The 17160-nt window shown below is 47.4% G+C and overlaps 1 protein-coding gene across 1 annotated transcript in view; it reads left to right on the top strand.

Annotated features, from left to right (window-relative positions):
- capn15 (calpain 15) overlaps positions 1-17160 on the top strand; it is a 144216-nt gene that overhangs the window by 99724 nt on the left and 27332 nt on the right. Inside the window, 1 exon segment of the mRNA XM_078418020.1 lies at positions 3483-5001. Within this exon segment, the coding sequence (XP_078274146.1) occupies positions 3483-5001 (1519 nt within the window).

A 17160-nucleotide genomic window follows, 5' to 3' on the forward strand; every position in this document is an offset into this window, starting at 1 on the left:
CTCCATCTCACATTCTCACTCTCTCACTCACTCTCGCACTCACTCTCGTGCACTGTCATGTACACTTCTCTCTCTCCTCTCTCTGTTTCAGGAAGAATATTGAATAGCTGATCGATGAATTTAGTGTACCAAGTTCAGTCAGAAGCCTGACTACTGTGTTCAGGGAGTTGAGGAGTTAACCAGAAAGAACGGTGATCAGTGGGCTAAGCAGGAAGTGTTCTCTTCTAGTCAACCTCGATCGTGCTTCCATTTATTCCCTTCAGGTTAAACACAAACACTGTCTGGGAAAGCAAGCAGTCTAAAGTGTGCTGTGTGAGATTGTTTAATATCTTCCCGAGAGCAGCACCAGTGAGGTAAGTTCACAGTAATTAATATTCCAGCAGTTGACTGGGAGTTTGTGTGTCAGGTGCTGCTTGCTGTCTTTAGTTTTGGTTCAAGTAGGAGTAGAATGAGGAGCAGGTTTCAACCTTGCTGTAATTTAATAGTGACAGACAAAATTGTCTCATCTTTGTTACTCAGTCTTTGACTTACTCTTTTACACAGGGTAGGGGAATCAAGAACCAGAGGACATAGGCTTAAGGTGAAAGAGAAAAGATTTAATAGGAACCGGAGGAGCAAAATTTGCACCACCATCTGGTGGTGAGTATATGGAATACGCTGTCAGAGGAGGTAGTTGAGGCAGGTGCTAGAGCAGCATTTACAGGTAAAAGGATAAGAAAGATTGAGACAGATATGGGCTAAAAGTGGGCAAATGGAACTAGTTTAGGTGGGACATCCTAGTTGGCAGGGACAAGTTGGGCTGAAGGGACTGTTTCTGTGCTGTATGACTATTACTGCATCTATCCTGTGAGTCATTTGATGAAACCATTGTCACATAATCAGTCAATGGTTAGGATTCCAGATCGAGGCCAAGAATTAGTGTTGGTCTCCTTCTTCTTGCGTTTGAGGCAGCAGAAGTTATGTAACGCCCTCCAGGCGCTGTAGCCAGTGCAATGTGCAGTTGTCGAGGGTTGTGAGCTCTACCCCTCCACCAGGGGGATGGAGGAAGCGCAGTCGGAAATGACGTGCTGCGCTGTTTGCTGGTCTGCTCCACAGCAGGCTGCTGATGAATGCAACCCCCAACGATGCATGTTGGCATTGAACCGGCTGACCCCTGTGCGGAGCCGGTTCAGGGCGACCCACTCTTTGCGGAGCATGTCCGAGCCGGGTGGGGCTGTGGTGTTCGGTGCGACAGTGAATTGAGGAGGTTGCGATGTCTGTTCCCAGCTGGTTCTCCATGCTCCTAGTATGTTGAAACCGGAGCCACAGAGGGTCGCTGCATGACGGGAGAAAGGGTGACGAGATGACAGGTGTTGAGGTCCCAGTTGCTGTGAATCCTGGGCGAGGTGGTGCAAAGGATGTTTGGCGTCCGATGGGGCCTTGCACACCAGCCTATGAGTGAAGAACTCTCTGCGGAGCTTGGCGTGTTCGATACCTGCGTGCACCGGCAGGAGATCTGTCGGGGTAGGGCATAGGCAGCCGGTGATGGTCCGCATGGTTTCGTTGAGGGTGGTGTCTAGCTTGCTAGTATGAGCGCTGCGGCACCATGCTGGGGCAGGGTACTCAGCGGTGCTGTACACAAGTGCAATTGCACTGATTCAGAGAGTAGATGTCCTGGCGCCCCATGACGATCCAGCCAAGCAACGCAGGAGGTTGTTCCATGCCGAGACTTAAGCACAAAGAGCTTCAAGGTGTTGCTTGTAGGTCAGCTGTCGATCTAGTTTCACCCCGAGGTATGTAGGAAATGGGTTGTAGGATAGGGGTGACTCATTGAGGGTGACGGTTAGCTGGCGTTGAGCTTCCTTGTTGTTCAGGTGGAAGGCTGTTGTGGTGGCTTTTGCCTCCAGGTCTTAAGGTAGCCTGCGACAAGTTCCATATCCGCCGAGAGCACATCCTCCACATTTGACCAACTCCTGTCCGAATGCAGTAGGGCCAAGTCATCTGCGTATCCATACTGGCGCTCGGGCTCATGTTGTCGACCTCCCCATGGTGAGCCCTGTCAACTGACCTCAGTCAGGCGAACGACAACAAACAGAGACACCAGAAGCAGAAGTAGCATAAATTAGTGTTGGTTAATTGTGGTCACATGTACTGAGATACGGTGGAAAACTTTATTTGCATGCTATCCAGTCAAATCATACTATCCACGAGTACAATCAATGGTTTAATAGCTGCAATGAATGCAGCCCTGCTACATGGCACTGAGAACCCTGCTACTTTAACGGCTTAGAAGTCTCGATTTATTTTAGAGACACAACAAACTTCAGATACTAGAATCTTGAGCACAACACAAAGTGCTGGAGAAAGTCAGTGCATCAGGCAGCATCTGTGGAGGGAATAGACAGGCAATTTTCAGACTGGGGGCAGAGTAGTGGGGGCAAAGTTGGAAAAGAGAGGTGGGGTGGGACAAAGCCTGGCAAGTAATAAGTGAATCTATTTTCAAATTTGACCCCTGAGTCCATTTTATAGATCAATCAAGTTTAGTAAGTTTAAACTATATCATTTTTTTTCGATCAGAGAGGCTTGACAGTAACTGGAGTAAAGAACATTAAAGGACCAGTAACTGAGTGACAAATCTGGAACCACGGGAGAGTTAGAGAGAATTAAAGAACTGGCGACATTTTGATTGATTGAGTTAAATTGATTGATTGAAAGATACAACTGCACCACTGTGCTGTCTAGCAGTGATGTTAAAGAGATTGGAAGCACATAGGGATTTATTTGTATGTTTTTGACGAGACTGGTTGAATGGACATCAAAGGGCAAGATGAGATAAATGATCACTGTTCTGCAATAAGTTTGCTCATAAGTTCTAGGATCAGAATGCCATTCGGCCCATCAAGTCTACTCCGCCATTCCATCGCGGCTGATCGATCTTTCCATCTCAACCCCATTCTCCTGCCTCCTCCCCTTAACCTCTTACACCCTTACTAATCAAGAATCTGTCGATCTCCGCCTTAAAAATATCCGTTGACTTGGCCTCCACCGCCGTCTGTGGCAATGAATAAAAGAAATTCATTAAAGAAATTCCTCATCTCACTCATTCCTCAACTCACTAAAGAAATTCCTCATCTCCTTTCTAAATGTATGTCCTTTTATTCTGATCAAAATCAAATGTTGGGAGGTCTGTCTCTCCCAGCCTTCTCTCTCCCCCACAATCAGTCTGAAGAAGGGTCACCTATCCATGTTCCCCAGCGATGCTGCCTGACCCGCTGAGTTACTGCAGCACTGTGTGTTGGACCCTGGTGAGGGCAGGCTTGCTCCTTGTGTAAATTAGCTGAGCTGCCTGACAGTGTGCGGTGCCCCATGGCTCGAATGGCCACGTGTGAGTGGTTGTGGCAGGGATGACATTGGTGTTTTGGAAAGGGTGGGGGAGTGTTCGGACAATTACCAGCATGGCAGATTGCTAATTAATGGTTGCCTATGTTATTGTTTCCCGGCAGTGCTGCGCGGGATCACGGCGACATGGCAACGAGGAGCGAGTGGCCGTGCACCCGCTGCACCTTCCTCAACCCCAGCGTGTTGCGGCAGTGCTCCATCTGCGAGGCCCCGCGGGAGCGGCCCGACTTCAGCGACATCCTGCGCCTCAGCACCGAGGAGCAGCAGTGGCCCTGCTCCCGCTGCACCTTCAGGAACTCCATGCACAAGAGGCAGTGCGACGTGTGCGGCTCCCTGCAGACCCCCACGCCGCCCACGCCTCCCCTCGCCGCCTCCAACGGCCTCTCGCCGGGCCTGGCGGAGCAGCGGGGCTGCGGCCTGCAGGAGCCGGGCCGCTTGGCCAACGGCGACGCCAATGGCAGCAGCTGTGAGGAGATGGCGCCGGACGAGTCGAAGGCCTGGGCCTGCCAGCGGTGCACCCTCCACAACACACCCTCGGCCAACTCGTGCTCGGCATGCGGGGGGCCGCGCAAACTCTCGCTGCCCAAGATCCCGCCCGAGGCCCTGGTGGTGCCCGAGGTGATGACGCCGGTCGGTTTCCAGCTGCCGTCGGGCCCACCAACGCCGGTCACCCCCCAGCTAAGCGACCCGCCCGAGAGCGACCCGTCGCCCGCCCGCCAGGCAGCCGTCGACCCCGACAGCCCCAGGTCCCCGGTGCTCAGCCCGCTCTCCCCCTTGGTTCAGAACAACCCGGTGCCCCGCAGCCGCAGGGAGGTGCCGCCGGCCGCCAAACCCAAGCCGCCCCCCACGGCGGACACCACTGCCCCGCCTACCTCCAGCACGTCGGCCCCCGCCGCCAGGGCCACGGCCACGGCCACGGCCCAGGGACAGGCCAAACCCGCCGCCAAGCTGCAGGAACTGTTCTGCGCCAAGAGGCTGAGCGTTCTGGACGAGGAGATGGAGGTGTCGCCCAGCCAGTGGAAGTGCACGTCATGCTGCCACATCAACTCGGCCGCCCTGTCCAATTGTGACGCCTGCAAGGTGGCCAGAGCCGGAGACATCATCGACCTCACCGGAGACTCGGTCAGATTCACCCCCTTCAGCCCCTCCAGCCCTGACTTCACTGTGTGGACCTGCTCCAAGTGCACTCTGAAAAATCCCACCGCCGTCCAAAAATGCACTGCCTGCTGTACGTCCAAGCTGCACGGTTTCCAAGAGCACGGCCAGGGCGAGCGAGGGCCCAGGTGTCCCGAGTGCAGCGTGGAGAGGGCTGTGAGCGTGTCCGCCTGCCCCGCGTGTGGGAGCCGGGCTGCAGCCGCACGCAAGCTCATCAAACTCTTCCCCGTGCAGCAGCCCTGCTCCCGGGAGAAGCCCAACGAGTGGTCCTGCCCCGCCTGCACTCTCCTCAATGACTTGAAGGCAAAACACTGCGCCGCTTGCCACACTCCGCAGCAGTACCTGACGCTGAGGAAAGGCTCCAAGCCACTGAAGAGGAGGGAGAGCATTCTGGTGGAAGCACGGAGGAAGACCGACGAGGGCGAGGCCAAGGAGTTGTGGGAGAACATTGTGAAGTTCTGTCAGGAGGTAAGTCTAGTATCTATAGCGAATGTACAGTGTTGCAGTCACATCATGCGTTACCACTTGTGATGAGTCAAACAAGTATCTCCTAATTCACATTGAACACAGAGCATGTCAGGACAGGCCCCAGGACCACAATGTCTGTGCCGCACATGGTGCCTGGTTAAACTAATCTTTGCTTGATCAATAGCTCTCTATTCCCTGCACACTATAGAACAGGACAACACAGGAACAGGCTCTTTGACCTGCAATGTCTGTGCCAAACATGTTGGTGCCAGGTAAAACTAATTTCTATGCCTCCAGGTGATTCACATCCCTCCATTCCCTGCAAATACATCTAAAAGCCTCTTAAATGCCACTTTTGCATCTGCTTCCACCACCACCCCTGGCAGTGCGTTCCCTGCACTCGCCACGCTCTATGTAAAAAAGATCTTGCGCTGCACATCTCCTTTAAACTTTGTCCCTTTCACTTGAAAGCTATGCCCTCTAGTCTCTGACATTTCCACCCTGCAAAAAAGGTTCTGACTGTCTACCCTATCTATGCCTCTCCTAATCTTATGCACTCCTATCAGATCTCCAACATTTCAGGAAAAAAACAAGTTTGTCCAACTTCTCTTCTCTCCTTACACTTAATACTATCCAATCCAGACAGCAATCTGGCAAACCTCTTCTGCACTCTCCAAAGCCTCCACGTTCTTCCTGCAATGGGACGACCAGAACTTCACACAATAGTCCACATGCGGCCTAACCAAAGTCCTATAAAGCTGCCACATGACTTCCTGACTCTTATACTCAGTGGCCTGACTGGTGAAAGCAAGCATACTGTAGGATTTCTTTACCACTCCGTCTGCTCATGTGTTGATCTTGTACTGTGCAGATTTACACGGTGTGGCACACACTCGTGGTGAACTGAACATGTTCCTGTAATTCACGAGAACACAGGAGAATATATAAATAGCAGCAGACAATCGATTACATGGCTGATCTCCCCTATTTCCATAAGCCTTTATAACATTGACTGGTAAAATAAATCTATCCTTCAGAATTGTGATATTTCCAATTGAACATGTACATTTCTTTTGAACTATTTCTGATTTCTACTTCCCTTTTTAGTTTTTTTTAGTTTTGGAGATGCAGGCCCTTCGGCCCACCGTGTCTATGCCAACATGGACTTTCTGTGTAAAGGTATATGCTGGTGTCATTTCTGAATGATATTCCAAGTTGCCCCTCCTTGTTCTGGGCTTGTTCACTGGAGGACATGGTTGTTTGTTTATCTTACTTATCAACTCCTTTAATCGGTTTAAGCACAGCTAGATCACATCTCCCATGGTCAAGGCAATGTCTTGTCTGTGCTGCATTTTATCTTTGATTCTGGTGCAGGGTTCATTCAGTAAATAGAGACCTTATCAAGCTCGATGAGGAAGTGTCTTGTGTTTGGAGATCAAAGAAAACTATTGCCAGCAGCTTAGATTCTAAATGGAGAAAGCATGAGTGACTTACGTTAGCCCTGTTTTTATCATGTATACCTGACATCACTACTGGTCAATATTTTATTGGTACAGGACACAAAATGCTGGAGTAACTCAACGGGTCAGGCAGCATCTCTGGAGAGAAGGAATGGGTGACATTTTGGGTCGAGACCCTTCTTCAGACTGATGTCAGGGGATGGGGTGGGGCAAAGATAGGATGTAGTAGGAGACAGGAAGACTGGTGGGAGAACTGGGAAGGGGAGGGGATAGAGAGGGAAAGCAGGGACTATCTGAAGTTTATTACATTGTTAGTCACTGACATCTACATAATAGAGTTATAGACAGTTTTCGTCATGTAGAAGGGAAACTGGGCCTTTGGCACAATCCAAACACTGGTCTTAGTTGTCTGCATTTGTCACATATCTCTCTGAAACTTTCTTATCCACGTACCTGTCCAAGTGTCTTTTAAATGCTGCATGGTACTTGCCTCCACTATTCGTTCCATATATCCTTGGAGCGCAGGAGGCTGAGGGGTGATCTTTTAGAGGTCATAGAGTGATACAGTGTGGAAACCAGCCCTTTTGCCCAACTTGCCCACACCGGCCAACAATGTCCCAGGTACACTAGTCCCACTTGACTGTGCTTGGTCCATATCCCTCCAAACCTGTCCTGTCCATGTACCTGTCTAACTGTCTCTTAAACGATGGGATAGTCCCAGCCTCAACTTCCTCCTCTGACAGCTTGTTCCATTCACCCACCACCCTTTGTGTGAAAAAGTTACCCTTCAGATTCCTATTAAATCTTTTCCCCTTCACCTTGAACCTACGTCCTCTGGTCCTCGATTCCCCTACTCTGGGCAAGAAACTCTACATGATTTTGTATACCTCTATAAGATCACCCCTCATCCTCCTGCGCTCCATGGAATAGAGACCCAGCCTACTCAACCTCGCCCTAAAGCTCACATCCTCTAGTCCTGGCAACATCCTCGTAAATCTTTCGTGAACCCTTTCAAGCTTGACAATATCTTTCTGTAACATGGTGCCCAAAACTGAACACAATATTCTAAATGCGGTCTCACCAATGTCTTGTATAACTACAACATGACCTCCCAATTTCTGTACTCAATACTCTGACTGATGAAGGTCAAAATGCCAAAAGCCTTTTTGACCTCGTTATCTACCTGCGACTCGACCTTCAAGGAACCATGCACCTGTACTCCTAGATCCCTCTGCTCGGCAACACTACCCAGAGGCCTACCATTTACTGTGTAGGTCCTGCCCTTGTTCGACCACTAGTCACAGGCCTCCAGTCTGAGAAGCAACCTTCCACCATCACTTCTTTCTATGGAACCAATTTGCTATCCATTCAGCTATCTCTCCTTGGATCCCATGTGTTCTAACCTTCCAGAACAGCCTACCGTGCGGTACCTTGTTGAATGCCGTACCGAAATCCATGTACACAACATCTACAGCTCTGCCCTCATTGAACTTTTTGGTCACGTCTTGAAGAAAAACAATCAGATTTGTGAGACATGACCTCCCACGTACAAAACCATGCTGACTGTCCCTAATCAGACCTTGCCCATCCAAATGCCTGTATATCCTATCCCTCAGAATACTCTCTAGTAACTTTCCAACTACAGATGTTAAGCTCACTGACCTATAGTTCCCAGCATTTTCCCTGCAGCCCTTCTTAAAAAGAGTCTCAACATTTGCCACCCCCCAGTCTTCCGGCACCTCTCCTGTATTTAAGGATGACTCGTAAATTTCAACCAGGGCTCCCGCAATTTCCTCTCCAGGTTTTGCAATGTCCTTGGATATATCTGGTCAGGTCCTGGAGATTTGTCTACCCTCATACACGACTGTACCTTCAGTACTGCTTCGACAGTAACACTGACTGCTCTCAAGACAGTTCCATTGACTTCCCCAAGTTCTTCCATCCTACTGTCTTTCCCCTCAGTAAATACAGAGGAGAAATTGAGGACCTTGCCCATCTCCTGTGGCTCTACACAGAGGTGACCGCTTTGATTCCTGTAAGGTCCCACTCTCTCTCTAGTTATCCTTTTTCCCTCTTATGTATTTATAAAATCTTTTGGGATTGTCCTTCATGCTACCCGCCAGAGCTATCTCCTGGCCCCTTTTTGCCCTTCTGACCTTTTTCAGTTTATTCCTTAGTTCCTGAAACTCCTCCAGAGATGCATTTGATCTCAGCTGCCTATACCTGTCCCATGCATCCTTCTTGTTTTTGACCAATGCTTCAGTTTCCCCCATCAGCCAAGCTTCCTTACATTTGCCTGCTTTGCCCTTCACTCTAACGGGGACGTACATATCCTGAGTTTTCGTCAGCACACTTTTAAAAACATCCCACTTGGCCGATGCTCCTTTCCCCTCAAATAACCTGGTCCAGTCAACGAGCGAGACCTTCTCTCATACCCTCAAAGTTGGCCTTACCCCAGTTGAGCATTTTAACACGTGGACACTCTCCGTCCCTATCCATAATTATCTTAAACCTTAGCGAACTGTGGTCACTGATCCCAAAAGGCTCCCCCACAAACACTTCATTAACTTACCCTTCCCAATTTCCCAATACTAGATCCAGCATTGCCCTCTCGTGTGTGGGGGCCTCTACATACTGCTTAAGAAAACTCTCCTGAACACTTTTGAGGAATTGCACCCCATTTAAACTCTTCACACTATGATTTTCCCAATCTTTATTGGGAAAGTTAATATCCCCTATGACCACAACCTTATTTGACCTGCAGCTGTCTGCAATCTCCTGGCATATTTGTTCTTCTAATTACCATTGAATATTCGGGGATCTGTAGTACACCCCCAACAAGGTGACCATCCCTTTCTTGTTCCTCAGCTCCACCCATATAGCCTCACTAGACAAACCGTCAGTAATGTCACGTCTGATCACTGCCGTGACATCCTCTTTAACCAACAATGTAACTCCCTCTCCTCTTTTTCCCTCACCCCTGTCTCTCCTGAAGCTCCTGTACCCCAGAACATTGAGCTGCCAGTCCTGCCCCTCCCTTAACCACGTTTCAGTCATGGCTACAACGTCCCAGTCGCTCGTACCTATCCATGCCCTAAGCTCATCTGCCTTAGCCGTCAGGCCTCTTGCATTATAATATGTGCAGTCTAAACAACCTCGCTCTCTGCCTTTCACCTGCCTGTTCTGTCCACTAACCTTTCCCACACCACTCTCCATACCAACTTCTAGCCTCTCGCGTGCCTCTGTCCTGTACGAGATCCCACCTCCCCTGCCAATCTAGTTTAAACTCTACTGTGTAGCATTAGCAAACCTGCCCGCTAGGATATTGGTCCCCCTCCAGTTAAGGTGCAACCCATCCCTTTTGTATAGGTCACCTCTGCCCCAGATGAGATCTCAATGATCCAGAAATCTAAATCCCTGCCCCTGCACCAACTCGTCAACCATACATTCATTTCCCCTATCTTCCTGTTCTTATCTTCACTAGCACGGGGTACTGGAAGCAATCCTGAGATCATTACCCTGCAGGTCCTGCTTTTCAGTCTTATACCCAATTCCGTAAACTCGTGTTACAGAACCTCCTTCCTCTTCCTACCTATATCATTTGTGCCAATGTGTGTAAGATCATTAGGGGAAAAGGTAAGGTGAATGCCCAGTATCTTTTACCCAGAGTACAAAAATCAAGAACCAGAAGACATAAGTTTAAGGTGAGAGGGGAAAGATCTAATAGGAACCTGAGGGACAATTTTTTCACATAGAGGGTGGCGGGTGTGTGGAAAAGCTGCCAGAGGAGGCAGTTGAGGCAGGCACTTTCACATCATTTAAGACATTTTGATAAGTACATGGATAGGAAAGGTTTATAAGGATATGGACCAAATGTGGGCAGGTGGGTCTGGCGTGGAAGGGGCATCTTGGTTGGCATGGACAAGTTGTGCCAAAAGACCTGTTTTCGTGCTCTATGACTCTATCTACCAGCCTCTGTCTGAAAAATGTGCCCCTCAGGTTCCTATTAAATCTTTCCCCTCTCATCTTAAACCTATGCCCAATCTACAAACATTTCAAGAATACTAAAGCCATAACTTATACAGTACTAATGTACCCGAGAACTTCAGAGGGCGTCTTGCAACGAAGATCAAGCAATTCCGAGCTGCTCACTAGATTCAGCTTTGTAATGATTGACATAGGGATGAAAGGGTTTAGCTGTGAAATAATATTATCAAGTGATTGTGTGCTGTTGATAATGTTTGAAAAGCTAATGTTGGAAGATCCAATGAATAAATCACCCTCCTGAATGTATCCTCCCAAGGAGAGCTGTTACGTTGCAGTTCCTGTAGCCTCCACAAGTCCCCAGTATTACAGTGACTTAACTCAGACTCTGCTGCTGATGTGGTGACGCACACACCACAAATGCTGGGACATGGAGCAAGCATGAAGGGTCTCGACCCAAAACGTGTGTCCACAGATGCTGCTTAACCCGCTGAGTTCATCCACAGTTTGCTTTTTGCTCTGCTTCTGATATTTAAGCAAAATGTGACTATGTACACAAGGGAGAAAACAATAGGGGGTCGAAACAAAGAACTGCAGATGCTGGTTCTTTATTTCACAAAAGGACACAAAGTGCTGGAGTAACTCAGCAGATCGAGACCCAGAACGTCACCATTCCATGTTCTCCATAGATGCTGTCTGACCCGCTGAGTTACTCTAGCACGGTAGCGCAGCGGTAGAGTTGCTGCTTTACAGCGAATGCAGCGCCGGAGACTCGGGTTCGATCCTGACTACGGGTGCTGCACTGTAAGGAGTTTGTACGTTCTCCCCGTGACCTGCGTGGGTTTTCTCCGAGATCTTCGGTTTCCTCCCACACTCCAAAGACGTACAGGTATGTAGGTTAATTGGCTGGGTAAATGTAAAAATTGTCCCTAGTGGGTGTAGGATAGTGTTAATGTGCGGGGATCGCTGGGCGGCACGGACTTGGTGGGCCGAAAAGGCCTGTTTCCGGCTGTATATATATGATATGATATGATATGATATGTTCTAAAGCGTAAGGGGTATTATTAACAGGCACAGATGAAGGTAGGGAGAGGCTTGTGCTAAGCATAAATACCAGCAAGGGCGGATGGGCAAAATAATTTGTATCTGCACTTTGTAAATACTGTGTAATGTTTTCACAGAATCCAAGTTCACAGCTTGTCTTTTTTGTAAACCAGTATCTGCAGTTCCTTGCGTCTCACAACTTGGAATGTTTTCTCTGGAACATTGGAGGCTGAGGAGAGACATAATAAAAGTTTTTAAATCATGAGAGGCATGGACAGTTTACACACATGGATAGGGTAGACAATTAGAACCTTTTTTTTCCAAGGTCGAAATGTGAACGACTAAAGGCATAGCTTTGTGAGAGGGGCAAAGTTTAAAGAAGATGTGTGGGGCAAGTTTTTTTTTACACTGAATGCACTGGCAGAGGTGGTGGTGGAGGCAGATACAATAATGGCATCTAGGCTTTAGATGGGCACAAGGATGTGCAGGGAATGGAGGGATATGGATTACATGCAGGAAGAGGAGATTTGTTAAACTTGACATCATGTTTGCCATAAACTGTGAGCCAAAGGGCCTTTTGCTGTGCGTACTGCTGTATGTTCAGATTTAAACAGTGAATAACTGAGTTGGGCAGATCACGGTCATGTACGGTGCCCGGCGTTCCTTGATGGACAACCAAGTGATACCATCTCCCACATCCCTTCCCTGACAATGCAGGTTCCTGCTGAGTGTGTCCCCATCATGTTCAGCTACTTTCCCATTTTGTGTCCAAGAATTTACTGGATTTTTAAATTCTAAATGTTAATTGCTACAGAAACACCCTGAGTTAAGGTAATTGCCCAGGGTCCTTATGAATAAATGTCATCTTGCTGGTTTTAAAGGAGCACACGAGGGAACATTTAAAAAAAAAAAATCATGTTTGCATCTCTTCCAATTAAAATTCAAATGTAGTCCCAAAAATCTCTTTTGCTACCTCCGCAGGAAATTACAACATGAGCTGCAACTTGCTCACAACTATGTCCTCTGCTTGATTCTGGGATTGCCGAAGGGTAGTGAGAGCCCTTTTGTTGTGTCCGTGCTATCCTTTGCCGGGACCTGGCACCTCGAACCCAGGCAGTTCCCTTACCCCTGGAGTTTGTACGTTCTCCCTGTGGATTTCTTCCAGCTGCTCTGGTTTCCTCCCACATTCCAATGATGTGCTGGTTTGTAGGTTGATTGGCTTCTGTAAATTGTCCCTAGTGTGTAGGATAGTGCTAGTGTATAGGGTGATCGCGGGATGGCACAGACTCAGTGGGCCGAAGGGTCTGTTTTCACGCTATATCTCTAAAGTCTAAAGTAAAGTCAAAAGAGAGGCATATGCCACCATTTCAAAGTAAAACGTCATCAGATTTACTGACATGATTTTTAAACAGCCTGTCCCCACCTCGGCTTTCTCCCGCCCCCAACCACAATGGGTCTGAAGAAGAGTCCCGACCCGAAACATCACCTATCCAAATTATTAAAAATAACAAACCTCTCCATAAGTTTAAATGTCTTCATCTAATAATATTTATTCGGCGCAACGCAGGCCACATCGGATTGTTCCACTTTCAGTCCTTTTTATTCATTTGAATTTGCTTTCTTGGTTATTGGCATTGGTTCATTGCCGTTACGGGTAAATATGATGGAAATCCTGTTTGCATGCTATCCAGTCAAATCATTCTATACACGAGTACAATGAAACGGTACACAAGTACAACAGGGAGTGCAGAGAGAAGAATACCAGATTGCTAAGTACAGAGTCACAGCGTTATAGTGTTACAGTTACAGAGAAAGTGCAGATTAAAAAATTGCAAGGGTACAATGAGGTAGGTTGGGAGATCGGGACTACACCCTAACTTATGGGAGGATGTTCAATAGTTTGATAACAGTGGGAATCAAGCTGTTCCTGAATCTGGTGGTGCACACTTTCAAGCTTTGTATTTCTCGATGGGAGAGGTAGAAGAGAGACTGCCCAGGGTATAAATGGCTTCTGCCTGGATAGCTGACAACTGGGTATTAATATTGAATTCTCCACTGTTAGTTTAAACAACCACCCACCTTTTTCTTCCCTTCCCCCGCTGAGTTACGTTGTGTCTTTTTTTTTGCAAACCAGCATGTGCAGTTGCTTGTGTGTAAATGGTTTATTGGCTTGCTCATATAATCCAACGGCTTGTTTTAGTTTAGTTTTTGGTTTTAGAGACACAGCGTAGGAACAGGCCCCTTGGCCCATTGAGTCTGCACCGACCAATGACCACCCATACACTAGTTCTACCCTACACACTAAGGACAATATACCGAAGCCAACTAACCTACAAACCTGCGCGTCTTTGGAATTGGTTAATGGACAAATGTGCCCAGCAGCAAAAGCTGCAGTCCAACACTGTAGGAGGGAAACAGGCGGCTGCTGTGATTATGCCATAATGAGTTAGAAATCTAAATTGTGTTGATATAAGTGTGGGGCCAGGCTAACTCTCCCAAAAGAATAATCAGGATGACCTATGGGCAAATGTCCCTCCAACCAGCACTGGGAGTGCCTCTCTCTGGGGAGCTCTCGTGGGTTATTAACAATCGGAGCGATCTTGTCCAGCACCCTGTCACACTGCCAGGACACACTGCATCCACCTCTCCACCCACCGACTGATCATGCTGCCAGATCTCCCAGTTGCCTTGTTCCACGGCTAATTTGATGTCACCTGTGGTGGCAAATTGCCTGGAAGCGCCGAGGAGAGAAATCTCTTTGAGGAAGAGTTGGTCTTCTCTCCAAAAGAAGGTGACAGTGATTTGATTTCAGCATCCGTGCCTGTAGTTTATCAAGCTTGGATAATTTGTATTTGTTAACTTATGCATCAGAATTCTGGCAGGTTTGTTGCAAATGGATCAGGCTGTATCATACTCTGCAAAAGCTCTCTTAGAATTGATATAATACCCTGTCAAATTAGCTGAAAAGGCAATTTGTCACAGTGTGTAATCCAAACTATTCCTCACCTCTGAACAAGCAGCTCATCCCAAGCAGCCAGTTCTCAGCACAAGAGATGAGACGTTAATTAATCACTGAAGGAGGCAGTGTGCGATAATGATGGCGGATATATCAATATTAGTGCTTACTATGTGGATGCCCACGTACCTTGGAATGTGCTGACTTATATTTTTTGTTCAGCCAGCTGTATTAATTTTGAAGTTCTGTGTCTGACCGTCGCAAAACACTGAAGGGAAAGATGTGCATCAGTCGATAAACATCAAGCCACTTCCCACTGCCGAATTACTGCCAAATTGTAACAATGGCAGCATTTCAATTGCAATCACAGAATCTCTTTGCGGAAACACTGATACCACTGATCAGGTTTCAGATGTGCATCTACAGAACACAGCATTTGATTGAATGCACTTAAGCCTTCAACTTCAAATACAAAACACTTTAGAATTAAATACAATTTTGAGGGTAGACAATCAGAATCTTTTCCCCAGGTAATATCAAAGATTAGAAACATAGAAACATCGAAAATAGGTGCAGGAGTAGGCCATTCGGCCCTTCGAGCCTGCACCGCCATTCAATATGATCATGGCTGACCATCCAACTCAGTATCCCGTACCTGCCTTCTCTCCATACCCCCTGATCCCTTTAGCCACAAGGGCCACATCCAACTCCCTCTTAAATATAGCCAATGAAGGCAGTAAAAAAAATCGAGCTCTTTGCTCTTGCACTTCCTTTAAATCTCACCAATTGCCTCACAAACGCATGCATGAACACATACATGCCCACTCTACATTGAAATGTATTGGTATGCTACAAAAGTATCTGAAGTAGCTTGCGTTTGTGTTGGACCAGTGGGTCGGCACTCATGACTTACTTGTGGTGATGTAAGGGCAGTTCCTGAAGCAGTTCAATCAATCCTCGGTTGTTTCTGACGACAGTGGATTCAGCTCGGTATCCCCTCCCCAGCAGTGGTGGGCTTTGGAGACCGTTCTCCAGCTGGTGGCTCCCTCCAGCATGTGGAGGTGTGTCAGCACCATTCCACATCTGCTCCAGATCTCCTGGCCTGTTTGTTGTTCAGATTTTGTATTTATTGCTGTATTTTTGATTATGGTGACAACTTTTATGACGGTCTAGCATAATTTACAGGCAGGATCGTTCTGGAGGCAAATCTATAGATTAATTTAATCTGGTTTCGCCACTCGCCACAGTGGGATTTGAATTTACTGACTCTGGATTGCTAGTGAAACCACCACACTCCAATACTTAATGTGCGGCATAGTGGCGTGGCTGGTAGAGCCGCTGCCTCACAGCGCCAGAGCCCCGGGTTCGATCCTGACTTCGGGCGCTGTCTGTGGAGCTTGCACACTCGTCCTGTGACCACCTGCCTTTCTTCCCAACGCTCCGGTTTCTTCCCACATTGTAAAGACGTGCGGGTTTGGAGGTTAATTGGTTAAATATGTAGGGACGAGATGAGAAAGGTGGATTACATAGAACTTGTGTGAATGGGGAGTGTGTGTCTGCATGGGCCAATGGGCATGTTTCCATGCTGTGTCTCTAAACTGAACATGTGTTGAGAGCACTGCTCCCAGCCACACTGATTTTGGAGCCTGAATTCCATCCTTGCATCCACCGGGAAAAGTTGCTAATGCATACAGGAGGGTTTTTTTGGTTGAGGTAGAGATTGATTAGAGTCTGCATAGAGCCAGTTTTGGGCAGCTCCAGCAAACAATCAAATTGTTCATCACAAAACATTTTTAAATATTCCCCTTCCAAAAGCTGTTCAGGAAATGTATTAAACTGTAAGTTAAATCATGATTCAATTCATGAATTCTGTTATTGAATCAATGTCTGCTTTGTTGCAATCAATTGCTGTGAATCAATAATATTCTAAAAAGCTCAGTGACAAAAATCTATAATAAGGCAATCATTGAAGATGTTATTGGGAAGATTGATTCACATCACGGGTGGATTGGATTCTAAAGACCTCCTACATTAATATTCTACATTAAACGTCTCAGGGAGTCAAAAGGTGAGTTTCTTTTGACCCTGAACTTAGTGAGTGTCTTTCATGTGGAAGATCACACCGTGGAAGAGGATTAAAATGATTATAATAATCCAGTACAGTGGTGGGAGAGTTGATGTGAACCAGCACTTGTCTGAAAACATGGTTTATATAAGAGGAAAATGGGAGGAAAGAAGTTGAAGGGAGGAACAGCAGACAATTGGGCAAGATGATTGAAGGCCCCCACCTGCTCGGACCAAAGAGAGGTGAGGGGTGCTTTAAATGTGAGAGTAGGAGTACCTAAAGGCAAAGCTGTGTAAGGGATCACTGATGAGGGAAAATTAGGAATATGGATTCAGTGTTTTTAAATGAATGTTGTTGGAGTTTTATGTAAATAAGCACGACCAAGGTAAAATGGAGACATAAGAAACTGGAGATGCTGGAATCTTGAGCAAAGCACAAAGTGCTGGCAGAACTCAGCGGGTCAGGCAGCATCTGTGGAGGGAATGGACAGACAACATTTTGGATCAGGACCCTTCCTCAGACTGTGGAGTAGGAGGGGAGAATGCTGGAAAAGGGGTGGGGGTGGGATTAAGGCTGGCGAGTGATAGGTGGATACAGGCGACGGGGGGGTTTAATTGGCAGATAGGTAGAGTAAGTGACAAAAGCTGGAG

The sequence above is a fragment of the Rhinoraja longicauda genome, chromosome 21 (assembly GCF_053455715.1).
Source record: "Rhinoraja longicauda isolate Sanriku21f chromosome 21, sRhiLon1.1, whole genome shotgun sequence".
In the NCBI taxonomy this organism is placed as follows: domain Eukaryota; kingdom Metazoa; phylum Chordata; class Chondrichthyes; order Rajiformes; family Arhynchobatidae; genus Rhinoraja; species Rhinoraja longicauda.